The sequence below is a fragment of the Nerophis lumbriciformis genome, linkage group LG16 (genome assembly GCF_033978685.3).
Source record: "Nerophis lumbriciformis linkage group LG16, RoL_Nlum_v2.1, whole genome shotgun sequence".
Lineage (NCBI taxonomy): Eukaryota > Metazoa > Chordata > Actinopteri > Syngnathiformes > Syngnathidae > Nerophis > Nerophis lumbriciformis.
This window is the reverse complement of record NC_084563.2, coordinates 88,188-103,137: the sequence shown is the minus strand read 5'-3', so window position 1 is coordinate 103,137 and position 14,950 is coordinate 88,188. Positions and strand designations below refer to the sequence as shown.

Genomic DNA, 14,950 nt, shown 5'->3' with positions numbered 1-14,950 from the left:
GTTAAACCCAGATTCTCATCTAACAAAGGTCTTAACTCATTCTCCTTCTATGCCACATCAATGTGGAATGCACTCCCAACAGGTATAAAAGAAAGGGCATCTCTATCCTCCTTCAAAAGCGCACTAAAAGAACACCTCCAGGCAACTTCAACCCTAAACTAACACCCTCCCTTCCTCATCATACCTCTTCGGATTGTAAATAATCAAAAGTAAATCATTTCTGATCTCTCTCTCGAACCTTTAAGTTCCTCGGGACCCACATCAGCCAGGACCTCACCTGGGATCAGAACACCCAACAAACAATAAAGAAAGCCCAGCGGCGACTGTACTTCCTAGGAAGGCTGAGAAAACTTGGCATGCCACCCAAAATTGTCAGCAACTTCTATAGAAGTACGGTTGAGCGTGTCCTTACCAGCTCAATCAAAACTGCACTGCTAAGGACAGGAAGGCACTCCAGCCAGTGATTCAAAGTGCTCAGTACATATCAGGAGCAGCCTTCCCCTCACTACAGGACATGTACTCTACCAGGAGAGCACACAACATCATAAAGGACAGCCTCCTACCATCAGGCAGGCCATACAGGAGCCTGAAATCCAGGACTACGAGACTGACAAACAGTTTCTACCCACAGGCCATCAGGCTTGTGAATGCTAGCCCCCGTTTTACTTTTGTCTTTTTGAACAAAAGACAGCTACCATGACCACCCCCGAACTGTGAACCATCACTGTAGACACTTTAACTGCTGCTGTGACCAAATGTCACCTCCATATTTATACTGTTGACTGTCAATCAGAATGTGCAATGATGTTATGTTACTTACTGTGCCTTGTATATACATTCTTATTTTAGATAAGTACCGTGTGACTTGTTGAAGGGAGGACTAGCAAAGTAAGATTTTCATTGTACGGCAAACTGTCTGTTTTAACTGTGCATATGACAATAAACAATCTTCAATCTTCAATCTTGAATCTACGTCCACTACTTGCTGTACATATCCTACCAAGTCAGTCCTACACCGTTTCAATGTCCATTTCTCTGATGATGCAATTGTTGATGACTGAAGTGATGATACCAACCAAACCTACCCCTCCCCACCCACATCCCACACTGTAAATAATGTAAATAATTCAATGTATATACTCTGATGATGAACTTGTGTGATGACTGTATTATGATGATAGTATATATCTGTGTCATGAATCAATTTAAGTGGACTTAAAGAAGTGTAAAAACTTATTGTGGTGTTACCATTTAGTGGTCAATTGTACGGAATATGTACTTCACTGTGCAATCTACTAATGCAGTGGTTCTCAAATGGGGGTACACGTACCCCTGGGGGTACTTGAAGGTATGCCAAGGGGTACGTGAGATTTTTTTTAAATGTCTCTCAAAAAGAAGTGTGAAAAGAAATGCAACAATGCAATATTCAGTGTTGACAGCTAGATTTTTTTGTGGACATGTTCCATAAATATTGATGTTAAAGATGTATTTTTTTGTGAAGAAATGATTAGAATTAAGTTGATGAATCCAGATGGATCTCTATTACAATCCCCAAAGAGGGCACTTTAAGTTGATGATTACTTCTATGTGTAGAAATCTTTATTAGGGACCGCAATGTCCCTTTGGGACAGAGGACCCTATTGAAATTGTAAGGTTTTATTATTATTATTCCGCCGCCTCTTTGAGCTGTAATTTGACCCCTTTAACATGCTTCAAAACTCACCATATTCGACACACACATCAGGACTGGCGAAAATTGCCATCTAATAAAAAAACCAAACCCCAAATCTCAAAATTGCGCTCTAGCGCCCCCTAGGGATAAAAAACAGACAAAACTGCTTGTAACTTCCAGTAGGAATGAAACGAAAACCTCTATGTAGGTCTAACTTAGACTTAGAATTCATACATTGACATCCTTCAGCAAAAATCAACAGGAAGTTGGCAATTCCCCCTTCAAAACAAAGGTTTTGTAAAAACAGTCACTTTTGCCTCTTTGAGCTGTAATTTGACCCCCTTAACATGCTTCAAAACTCACCAAGCTGGACACACACATCAGGACTGGTAAAAACTGTGATCTAATAAAAAAAAAAAACAACCCCAACACTCACAATTGCGCTCTAGCGCCCCCTAGGAAGAAAGCACAGACACAACTGCTCCTAGGAAGAAAACTCAGACAAAACTGCCTGTAACTTCCAGTAGGAATGTCTTAGAGACATGAAACAAAAACCTCTATGTAGGTCTCACTTAGACCTACATTTCATAAATTGACCACCCCCAGCAAAAATCAACAGGAAGTTTGCAATTCCCCCTTCAAAACAAAAGTTTTGTAAAAATCGGTCACCTTTTTTTAAACATTATCTTCTCTGAGCACGTTTGTCGTGTCGGCTTCAAACTAGCACAGGAGAGAGATTGAACCCTTCTGATTAAAAGTTGACCAAAGAGTTTTAATTACTTAATTGTATGTGCCGTCAAAGTCGGTCCCGTCCATTGCTGCTTGCAGCTTTAATTTATAATTGAATCACTTGTTTATTTTTCAACAAGTTTTTAGTTATTTTTATATCTTTTTTTCCAAATAGTTCAAGAAAGACCACAACAAATGAGCAATATTTTTGCACTGTTATACAATTTAATAAATCAGAAACTGATGACATAGTGCTGTATTTTACTTCTTTATCTCTTTTTTTCAACCAAAAATGCTTTGCTCTGATTAGGGGGTACTTGAATTAAAAAAGGGGGTACATCACTGAAAAAAGGTTGAGAACCACTGTACTAATAAAAGTCTCAATCAATCAATCAAAGTCTGCATGCGGCCAGGAACTCCTCCTTGTTGGGTTCAGACTATTTTTGTCCCTTTAATAAGCTGCTTTTTCTGTAGGGGCGGGGGTCAAAGTGAAGTCAGCCTTGTGGGCAAACCATGACACGCTCTTCTCTGGGAAAGATGGTGTCAGAGAGAGGCCTGTTGACTCTGGTGAGGCTTTCAAAAATCATTTACCTTACTGACCTACTTCACCGCCCCGGGTGTGTGTGTGTGTGTGTGTGTGTGTGTGTGTGTGTTGAGTTGGTGCAACAAACGTCAGCAGATGGCCAGACACAAAACCAAACACACACACACCGTCTTTGCCTATGCTGCGTTGACAAGTCCTACACATAAACTCATGCACGGAGACTACGGGCTGGGACAATCCACAGGTCTGGACCAGGACAGTAGTCCGCAGCAGAATGGCAGACATGAAATGTGTGGAGCAGGAGTCAAAGAAAACAGGGGTGGGGGAGGGAAGCATCAGGGTCAGGGGTGGCAGGGGGAGGGAGAGGGGGAGGGTCTGCTTCCCATTTGATATTTGGAGACAAAAGCCATTTTGTCACCGTGACATTAACCAGTTATGGCTAATTTGTCATAAAGACCTCAGGAAGACACTGCTAAGTACCTCCTAAAAACTTGCTAATCACATTCTTAACAATAATAATAATAATAACAATAACAATAATAATAAAAACCACAATAATAATAATAATAACAATAATTATAATAATAATAATGACAATAATAATAATACTAATAATAATAATAATAATAATAATAATAATAACAATAATAATAATAATGTGGTTATATAATAATAATGTGTTCAGTGGGTGAAGTTTGTATCTTGACTGACATTAGGAATATGGCTGTAATAAATGATTACTCTAGACCGGGGGTCGGCAACCCAAAATGTTGAAAGAGCCATATTGGACCAAAAATACAAAAACAAATCTGTCTGGAGCCGCAAAAAATTAAAAGCCATATTACATACAGATAGTGTGTCATGGAATTAAGAGGACTTAAAGGAAACTAAATGAGCTGAAATATAGCTACAAATGAGGCATAATGATGCAATATGTACATATAGCTAGCCTAAATAGCATGTTAGCATCGATTAGCTTGCAGTGACCAAATATGCCCGATTAGCACTCCACACAAGTCAATAACATCAACAAAATTCACCTTTCATGCACAACGTTAAAAGTTTGGTGGACAAAATGAGACAGAAAAAGAAGTGGCATAAAACACGTCCTAGAAAGTTATACATGTAAACAAACTAAGGTGAGTTCAAGGACCGCCAAAATTAGTAGGACAAAACGGCGCTCGCCAAATACTCTAATCAGTGAAGCATGTTTAATATAAACAGTGTGCTTTATAACAATTAGTGTCATGATTGTCCTCCTACACAAACCATATTAAAACAAAAATTTTTTTTTTTTCCCCTCATCTTTTTCCATTTTTCATAAATTTTTTGAAAAAGCTCCACAGAGCCACTAGGGCGGCGCTAAAGAGCCGCGGGTTGCCGACCCCTGCTCTAGACTTTCATCATCACTTCCTGTACATAGTTGGTGACTCTGCACTCCTGTCAAAGCTACTAAGCGCTTACTCTGTTGTTTATCTACATTCATGCTAGCTTAGCGGTTAGCATGGCTTCCTGTCTTCACTCCTAATAAATGTAGTTTATTTGCGGCACAGAGACGAGGATTACTAACTTGAAGTGGCTCCTTCACCCTGTGGAAGGACTTGGGCTGGGCCATATTGCTGAAAACTATCACCATAGAAGCCTTTTTTGTCGGTCGAGCTGGATAATTATTGATATATATGATTGAAATACAAACCCCGTTTCCATATGAGTTGGGAAATTGTGTTAGATGTAAATATAAACGGAATACAATGATTTGCAAATCATTTCCAAGCCATATTCAGTTGAATATGCTACAAAGACAACATATTTGATGTTCAAACTCATAAACTTCATTTTTTTTTTGCAAATAATAATTAGAATTTCATGGCTGCAACACATGCCAAAGTAGTTGGGAAAGGGCATGTTCACCACTGTGTTACATCGCCTTTCCTTTTAACAACACTCAAACGTTTGGGAACTGAATTATGAAGTTTGTTTCACTTTCACAAATTCCTCAGTAAGTTCAGCAAAACGTCAGCGTGGAGTTATTGAGTCTGTTTAGCTGATTGGAGAGCTAGCTTGCGCAGCTAGTGGCTCCATGACCATGACTTCTGTTTTGTTTGATGGGCCGTTTTACTGCCGTGTTACAGACAATTAAGGTATGTAAATAAGTAATTCCACAAGGTATATATGTGAAAGAAAGTGTTAGTGGGGCACATGTGGTAGATGCCCCGGGCCACCTGACTGTATTGTGTGCCGTCTTACCTCTTGAAGGCCTCGGTGGGGTTCCTCTCGCACTCGCCGGGCTGCAGGGCTCCCTGCACGGCCGGGTCGCGCACCTTCTCCTCGTAGCCCGGCACCAGCCCGCCGCGGCAGATCTGCGCCACCAGGCGGCGGATGAAGCCGGCGACGCACATGGTGTCCAAGTCGTCCGCCCGGCAGAAGTGGAAGGCCAGGCCGCGCTGGTGCAGGCCCCGCTGGGCTCCCTGGGCGGACGAGGGCCACAGCAGCTCCGTGCACAGCGCCGTTTTCCCGCTGCCGGGACCGCCGACCAGCAACACCCCCCAGGAGTTGCCGCCTTTCACGGGCGCCGGCTGCTTACCGGGCGTGCCGGTCGCCCCGCCGAGGTCGTCGCTCTTCTCCTGGAGGCAATGCTGGATCTTGTGGAAGACCCATTCCCGGCAATAAAAGCGTTTCCCCTGCAGCAAACTGCTTTGGGCCATTGTGCTGTGCTGCTTCCTCCTTGTCTTCATACGGCGCCCATCTTCCTGCCTCTCACATCCTCACTTCCTAGTCCATAGCTAGTGCCATCACCACTCAGCTCTCAGGAAGTGGCTGGGCAAAAAGTCAAGTATGGAGGTCCAAACAACAAACTGCCGTCGACGATGAAGTCAGAGATTTTCCACCAACTTCTTCCAGCGTTTTCCCTCTGCGCCAAGCGAGCGCTCCTCGTGGTTACTCCCGCGCCGCCTTAGCATGGCGCTGGCGGGGCATGGCACTCGGCGGGCGGGACGCAGTTAGCCATGGCAGAGGCTGGCGTGGTTCCACAGATGTCCGGTAAAGGATGGGGCCGCCGCGGCCTCCATTACTGACACTCGTCTCCTTTTCTCCCGTCAAACATTCCTGGGGAAACAGCACAACACAGGCAGGCGTGTCAGCACCTTTGATGGGGGAAAGAGAGGAACATTTCCTGCAATTGGGTGCATTTCTAACCTACATTTGACCTTTACATTTATTCTCATCCACCAACCTCTTTTAGTTGGCTTTTTCACAATTACGCCACAATTTCATGCACCACAGAAATGCTAACATGCATGCAAACAACTCAAAAAACGTTGGCAACTCTCGCCTTTAGCCACGCCCCCTTGGGAAATCTACTTCCTGTGTTGTGACCTCACACAAACATGTCCATCCATCTTTTTCCGCTTATCCGAGGTCGGGTCGCGGGGGCAGCAGCCTAAGCAGGGAAGCCAAGACTTCCCTCTCCCCAGGCACTTCGTCCAGCTCCTCCCGGGGGATCCCGAGGCGTTCCCAGGCCAGCCGGGGTATATATAGTCTTCCCAACGTGTCCTGGGTCTTCCCCGTGGCCTCCTACCGGTCGGACGTGCCCTAAACACCTCCCAAGGGAGGCGTTCGGGTGGCATCCTGGCCAGATGCCACAGAACTTCTCACCCTATCTCTAAGGGAGAGCCCCGCCACCCGGCAGAGGAAACTCATTTGGGCCGCTTGTACCCGTGATCTGGTCCTTTCGGTCATAACCCAAAGCTCATGACTATAGGTGAGGATGAGAACGTAGATCGACCGGTAAATCGAGAGCTTTGCCTTCCGGCTCAGCTCCTTCTTCACCACAACAGATCGATACAGCGTCCGCATTACTGAAGACGGCGCACCGATCCGTCTGTCGATCTCACCATCCACTCTTCCCTCAATTGTGAACAAGACTCCGAGGTACTTGAACTCCTCCACTTGGGGCAAGATCTCCTCCCCAACCCGGAGATGGCACTCCACCCTTTTCCGGGCAAGAACCATGGACTCGGACTTGGAGGTGCTGATTCTCATCCCAGTCGCTTCACACTCAGCTGCAAACCGATCCAGTGAGAGCTGAAGATCTTGGCCAGATGAAGCCATCAGGACCACATCATCTGCAAAAAGCAGAGACCTAATCCTGCAGCCACCAAACCAGATCCCCTCAACGCCTTGACTGCGCCTAGAAATTCTGTCCATAAAAGTTATGAACAGAATGGGTGACAAAGGGCAGCCTTGGCAGAGTCCAGCCCTCACTGGAAACGTGTCCGACTTACTGCCGGCAATGCGGACCAAGCTCTGACACTGATCATACAGGGAGCAAACCGCCACAATCAGACAGTCCGTTACCCCATACTCTCTGAGCACTCCCCACAGGACTTCCCGAGGTACACGATCAAATGCCTTCTCCAAGTGGTGGGGCACGATGGCGAGCGCCTGGTGGCCAGGCACGGGTAGATTTTGCGCTGTGTGCAGGCGCCAAGTCCTGTTGGAACTTGAAATCTCCATCTCCATAGAGCAGGTCAGCAGCAGGAAGCATGAAGTGCTCTAAAACTTGCTGGTAGACGGCTGCGTTGACCCTGGATCTCAGGAAACAGAGTGGACCGACACCAGCAGATGACATGGCACCCCAAACCATCACCCAACCATGCAAATTTTGCATTTCCTTTGGAAATCGAGGTCCCAGAGTCTGGAGGAAGACAGGAGAGGCACAGGATTCACGTTGCCTGAAGTCTAGTGTAAAGTTTCCACCATCAGTGATGGTTTGGGGTGCCATGTCATCTGCTGGTGTCGGTCCACTCTGTTTCCTGAGATCCAGGGTCAACGCAGCCGTCTACCAGCAAGTTTTAGAGCACTTCATGCTTCCTGCTGCTGACCTGCTCTATGGAGATGGAGATTTCAAGTTCCAACAGGACTTGGCGCCTGCACACAGTGCAAAATCTACCCGTGCCTGGTTTACGGACCATGGTATTTCTGTTGTAAATTGGCCCGCCAACTCCCCTGACCTTAGCCCCATAGAAAATCTGTGGGGTATTGTGAAAAGGAAGATGCAGAATGCCAGACCCAAAAACGCAGAAGAGTTGAAGGCCACTATCAGAGCAACCTGGGCTCTCATAACACCTGAGCAGTGCCAGAAACTCATCGACTCCATGCCACGCCGCATTAACGCAGTAATTGAGGCAAAAGGAGCTCCAACCAAGTATTGAGTATTGTACATGCTCATATTTTTCATTGTCATACTTTTCAGTTGGCCAACATTTCTAAAAATCCCTTTTTTGTATTAACCTTAAGTAATATTCTAATTTTGTGACACACGGAATTTTGGATTTTCATTTGTTGCCACTTCAAATCATCAAAATTAAATGAAATAAACATTTGAATGCATCAGTCTGTGTGCAATGAATAAATATAATGTACAAGTTACACCTTTTGAATGCAATTACTGAAATAAATCAAGTTTTTCAAAATATTCTAATTTACTGGCTTTTACCTGTATAAGTCGCACCCACTAAATAGTAGAATAAAAAAAGATTTTTCCATACATTAGCCAGATATATATGTTGTGAAATGACTTATTTACACAGATATTTTTTGTAAATGTTTGTTTACATACCTTAATTGTTTGTAACACGGCAGTAAAACGGCTGATCAAACAAAACAGAAGTCATCGTCATGGACCCCATAGCTTCGCAAGCTAGCGCTCCAATCAGCTAAACAGATTCAATAACTCCACGGTGAACTTGAAAAACTGAAACTATACCAAAAGAATGCCATTGTGAGGTAATAATAGTAACACAGACACTTGTAAATGTGTTAGCATACTAGCTAATGCTAACGACACTAGCTTAATTACATTAAGATAGCAGGTACAAATATACATGAAAATTCTCCTACAGACGTCACACATGGGACACTTTAGTAAGTAAGAATTGTTTTAGATATATTGTAAAACTTAGGCTCTAGCATCCCCCGCGACCTCGAAAGGGACAAGCGGTAGAAAAATGGATGGATGGCTATTGTAACACTTACAAACGTTGCTTGTAGTGATGAATGAAGAATCTATACTAGCAGTAACGCTATGGACGACTACAAGACAGAACGGCAATTGTACTTCTGGTTCAGAGCTCAAAACAGAAGGGCACTGCAGCACATACAATGATCAAACTTGTCCAAAAGATGGCGCTATAGCACGAAGAATAACACACTTTTTCTGTGTATTTACTTGTTTTGGGTTTTTTTTTTTGCACTATGGCCGCCAGCTAAAAAAAATCCATAAATTAGCCACACCGTTTTATAAGACGCAAGGCCCCGGGGGTGGATGAGATCCGCCCGGAGTTCCTTAAGGCTCTAGATGCTGTGGGGCTGTCTTGGTTGACAAGACTCTGCAGCATCGCGTGGAAATCGGGGGCGGTACCTCTGGATTGGCAGACCGGGGTGGTGGTTCCTCTCTTTAAGAAGGGGAACCGGAGGGTGTGTTCTAACTATCGTGGGATCACACTCCTCAGCCTTCCCGGTAAGGTCTATTCAGGTGTACTGGAGAGGAGGCTACGCCGGATAGTTGAACCTCGGATTCAGGAGGAACAGTGTGGTTTTCGTCCTGGTCGTGGAACTGTGGACCAGCTCTATACTCTCGGCAGGGTCCTTGAGGGTGCATGGGAGTTTGCCCAACCAGTCTACATGTGCTTTGTGGACTTGGAGAAGGCATTGGACCGTGTACCTCGGGAAGTCCTGTGGGGAGTGCTCAGAGAGTATGGGGTATCGGACTGTCTGATTGTGGCGGTCCGCTCTCTGTATGATCAGTGTCAGAGCTTGGTCCGCATTGCCGGCAGTAAGTTGGACACGTTTCCAGTGAGGGTTGGACTCCGCCAAGGCTGCCCTTTGTCACCCATTCTGTTCTGAACTTTTATGGACAGAATTTCTAGGCGCAGTCAAGGCGTTGAGGGGATCCGGTTTGGTGGCTGCAGGATTAGGTCTCTGCTTTTTGCAGATGATGTGGTCCTGATGGCTTCATCTGGCCAGGATCTTCAGCTCTCACTGGATCGGTTCGCAGCTGAGTGTGAAGCGACTGGGATGAGAATCAGCACCTCCAAGTCCGAGTCCATGGTTCTCGCCCGGAAAAGGGTGGAGTGCCATCTTCGGGTTGGGGAGGAGATCTTGCCCCAAGTGGAGGAGTTCAAGTACCTCGGAGTCTTGTTCACGAGTGAGGGAAGAGTGGATCGTGAGATGGACAGGCGGATCGGTGCGGCGTCTTCAGTAATGCGGACGCTGTGTCGATCCGTTGTGGTGAAGAAGGAGCTGAGCCGGAAGGCAAAGCTCTCAATTTACCGGTCAATCTACGTTCCCATCCTCACCTATGGTCATGAGCTTTGGGTTATGACCGAAAGGACAAGATCACGGGTACAAGCGGCCGAAATGAGTTTCCTCCGCCGGGTGGCAGGGCTCTCCCTTAGAGATAGGGTGAGAAGCTCTGTCATCCGGGGGGAGCTCAAAGTAAAGCCGCTGCTCCTCCACATGGAGAGGAGCCAGATGAGGTGGTTCGGGCATCTGGTCAGGATGCCACCCGATCGCCTCCCTAGGTAGGTGTTTAGGGCACGTCCGACCGGTAGGAGGCCACGGGGAAGACCCAGGACACGTTGGGAAGACTATGTCTCCCGGCTGGCCTGGGAACGCCTCGGGATCCCCCGGGAGGAGCTGGACGAAGTGGCTGGGGAGAGGAAAGTCTGGGCTTCCCTGCTTAGGCTGCTGCCCCCGCGACCCGACCTCGGATAAGCGGAAGAAGATGGATGGGATGGGTTCAAAGTGTAGCAAAAAAGTAGTAATTTATGGTAATTAGACCGGAATGGCAAAGACTTTGTGGAAAGTTCCTTTTATCAGCTCTGCGCTTTTAATGTCTTTAATGTCCTTTGTGTTCTTTGATCTTTGATGTTTCCATCTTACACACATGTAAGAGGGATGTGTGCTATGGCTATGAGTTCTTTTTTCCCTCGGCCTCAGTCTGGACCCCCTCTCCAGGGGCCCAGGCTTAGACCCATTTGATTTTTTTCTCAACCCCCCATTGTCTACCTGTATCTCGCCTTTTTTGTAAGGGGCGTCGGAAGTTGGCAGACCCGTCGGTGATCCTGTTCTGTCTCCCTGTAATGTTTGATCCTGTCCTGTCTCCCTGTAAGGTTTGATCCTGTCCTGTCTCCCTGTAAGGTTTGATCCTGTCCTGTCTCCCTGTAATGTTTGATCCTGTCCTGTCTCCCTGTAATGTTTGATCCTGTCCTGTCTCCCTGTAAGGTTTGATCCTGTCCTGTCTCCCTGTAAGGTTTGATCCTGTCCTGTCTCCCTGTAATGTTTGTCTGCTGTTGAATTAATTTTTCCTTAGCATTCTAATGTCACCATGCTAGCTTTTTGGCTAATTGTGCATGTATACACTTCAGAGTCAAATATTTTGTTACTCAGCGGATGAAACCTGTTAGCATGCTAACGTTTGTGCGCTACCTTTTTAAAAATAATTCTGTAGGTTGACACCTCAGTCACATTTCGGTACTTGATACATGCTAACGTTAGCAGGCTAGCATTTTCCAGGTACGCACCTCGGAGTATTATATTTTGCTACTTGACATGGCGAGGCTGCATTTCGCTTTTAAGCTCCTAAAAATGTGGAATAGTCTTCCGGAAGACTTCTACGATGGTACAGATCACACTGACGGTGGCCGTATAAACAACTATAACACTCTTACTAATATGCGCCACACTGTGAACCCACACCAAACAAGAATGACAAACACATTTCGGGAGAACATCCACACCGTAACACAACATAAACACAACAGAACAAATACCCAGAATCCCATGCATCCCTAACTCTTCCGGGCTACATTACACACCCTGCTACCACCAAACCCCGCCCACCTCAATCGACGCACAGGGGGTGGGGGGGGGGGGGTGTTGTTGATGTGTGGGGGGGCAGGGTTGGGGTGGTGGGCTTTGGTGGTAGCGGGGGTGTATAAAGTAGCCCGGAAGAGTTAGGGATGCATGGGATTCTGGGTATTTGTTCTGTTGTGTTACGGTGCGGATGTTCTCCCGAAATGTGTTTGTCATTCTTGTTTGGTGTGGGTTCACAGTGTGGCGCATTATTAGTAAGAGTGTTAAAGTTGTTTATATCGCCACCCTCAGTGTGATCTGTATGGCTGTTAACCAAGTATGTATTGCATTCACTTATGTGTGTCTGCAGAAGCCTCATATAACATGTAACTGGGCTGGCAAGCTGTTTGTTCAAGCTGTAGAGGGCGCTAAAGGTAGTGACATCACGGCACGCCCTTAACATTGTTGTTTGGGTGAAAATCAGCATACATTCAAGAGAATAGTTTCCCTGAAATTTGGGAGTCTACCGGAAAAATCGGGAGGGTTGGCAAGTGTGACGCTGTCAAGTGCCCTTCATATAAAACTTGCGGGCCGCACTAACATTCCATTTCCATATTAAGGTGCGGGCCGCGTGTCTGAGACCTCTGGTTTATACATAGCACAAAGCAAAAAAAAACTTTGTATGTAGTGTTATTTCATTTTAAATTTCAAAAGAGTTTTGTGGCTCCCATTGTTTTCTTTCATTTGTGGAAACGGGTCAAAATGGCTCTTTGAGCGGTAAATGTTGCCGACCCCTGGACTAGACGTATAAGATTTCATGGGATTTAGCGACAGATTGTTTGGTAAACGTATAGCATGTTCTATATGTTATAGTTATTTGAATGACTCTTACCATAATATGTTACGTTAACATACCAGTTGCTTATTTATGCCTCATATAACGTACACTTATTCAGCCTGTTGTTCACTATTCTTCAATTATTTTAAATTGCCTTTCAAATGTCTATTCTTGCTGTTGGCTTTTATCAAACACATTTCCCCAAAAAAATGCGACTTACCGCATTGTTCGGAGTATAAGTCGCTCCGGAGTATAAGTCGCACCGGCCGAAAATGCATAATAAAGAAGGAAAAAGACATATATAAGTGGCATTTTTTGGGGAAATGTATTTGATAAAAGCCAACAGCAAGAATAGACAATTTAAAATAAATGAAGAATAGTGAACAACAGGCTGAATAAGTGTACGTTATATGAGGCATAAATAACCAACTGGTATGTTAACGTAACATATTATGGTAATAACTACAACATATAGAACATGCTATACGTTTACCAAACAATCTGTCACTAAATCCCATGAAATCTTATACGTCTAGTCTCTTACGTGAATGACATCAATAATATTATAATGTGTTCATCATTTCACACATAAGTCGCTCCTGAGTATGTCGCACGCCCGGCCAAACTATGGAAAAAAACTGCCACTTATAGTCCGAAAAATACGGCAAACTCCAGTGCGACTTATATATGTTTTTTTCCTTCTTTATTATGCATTTTCGGCCGGTGCGACTTATACTCCGAAAAATACGGTATCCATCTTCCTCAAATGTGATGCATGCTCTTGTCTTGCTTTTATTGCAACTCTCAATTCTTGGCAGTTTCAGCCCCCTCCTTCCTTCCTTCCTTCCTTCCTTCCTATGTGGCTTTAACTGCCAAACATCCGCACTCTGCTGCCAAGTCCAAAGGGGTCTGTCTGCTCGGGCTAATGTTGTGTTGGAAGTGAGACTGGACGAGGACATTCAAGTTAGTTGGAAGACAAATCAGGCTCCATATTTGTGGAGGGGGGGACTAGCTAAGAAATGCGCGCATTGATACAGAGATGTCAAGGCGGCGGTGCAGATGTTCGATGGCCGCCGTACTTCAACTTCAACAAAGCAGATGTGAGGACAAAAAGAAGAGGAGTCTCTCACCTTGTCGCCTTTTTGTCCTCGTCGACAGGCAAACTTCAGCCTTTCAGCTCCGATTTGTTCATTCGAGCAACGCGGCGTCTTTCTTTCAATGGCCCCTCTTTTTCTTTCCGCTGCCTCTCCCTTCTCGCCGCGTCGTCGTCCTCCAGGCGGTGAGGGCTCCTCCTGCCTCCTGCTGTCCGACACACACACACCGCCGCCCGGCCAGCAGAGCCACTGAGACTCCCCGCCTCCAAAACACTCGTCTCACAGCGCCAGGCGGGCCGCAGAGCATGCTGGGAGTTGTAGTCTTTTGGTCCTGCCGTCGGATACTTCATAATAAAAGCATCAGGCGACGCTTTACTTTGGAAGCCCCTTTCCGCCACAAAAAAAAAAGGAATAGCCCAATGGTGAGTCGTTAGCATGAGATGAAAAGTAGATAATAAAGTCAAAATAACCAGATAAAAGAAGATACGGGGACCTGAGGGTTCCTGGTTCAATTCCCACCCACCCTCGTCACATCCGTCGTTTGCCATCCGTGTGTATGAATGTGGAAGTAGTGTCAAAGCGCCTTGAAGGTAGAAAAGCGCTATACAAGTATAACTCATTTACATACAAAAATGGACATTTTGAGAAAAAAAGTCCAAATGATGACAAACAAACTTGTAATTATGAAATAAAATTTAAAAAACCGAAATGTTGACATAAGAGAGTCTAAATATTGAGATAAAAAGTTTAAAATATTAGAAAAAGAAGTCGAAATTGTGACTTAAAGTCATAATTATGAGATTTAAAAAAATCTAAATTATGAGATGATGTCATTATGAGATTGAAAAAGTAATAAATATGAGATGAAAAGTCGAAATTATGAGATAAGAATTTAGACATTTCGAGATAAGAAGTCATAATTATGAGATAAAAAGTCATAATTAAAAGATAAGAAAGTTGATATTAAATAAAAAAAATTCATATGAAATAAAATGTAATATGAGATAAGTCATAATTATGAGATAAAAAAGGCAAAATTATGAGATAAAAAAGGCAAAATTATGAGATAAAAAGTCAGAAATATGAGATGAAAAATCGAAATTATGAGATAAAAAATGAGACATTTCGAGATAAGAAGTCATAATTATGAGATGAAAAGTCATAATTAAAAGATAAGAATGCTAAAATTTCGTAAGACGGGACCCTTACAAAAAATT

At 44.6% G+C, this 14,950-nt stretch overlaps 1 protein-coding gene across 1 annotated transcript in view; it reads right to left on the bottom strand.

Annotated features, from left to right (window-relative positions):
- Positions 1-14,017, bottom strand: part of ankrd50 (ankyrin repeat domain 50) — a 73,513-nt gene extending 59,496 nt beyond the window's left edge. Inside the window, exons 1-2 of the mRNA XM_061976502.2 lie at positions 13,770-14,017; positions 5,193-6,050 (exon numbers count right to left, since the gene is read on the bottom strand). Of these exons, the coding sequence (XP_061832486.1) occupies positions 5,193-5,680 (488 nt within the window). The 5' untranslated portion in view covers positions 5,681-6,050; positions 13,770-14,017. The remainder of the gene's footprint in view (positions 1-5,192; positions 6,051-13,769) is intronic.
- Positions 14,018-14,950: the final 933 nt, after the last annotated feature.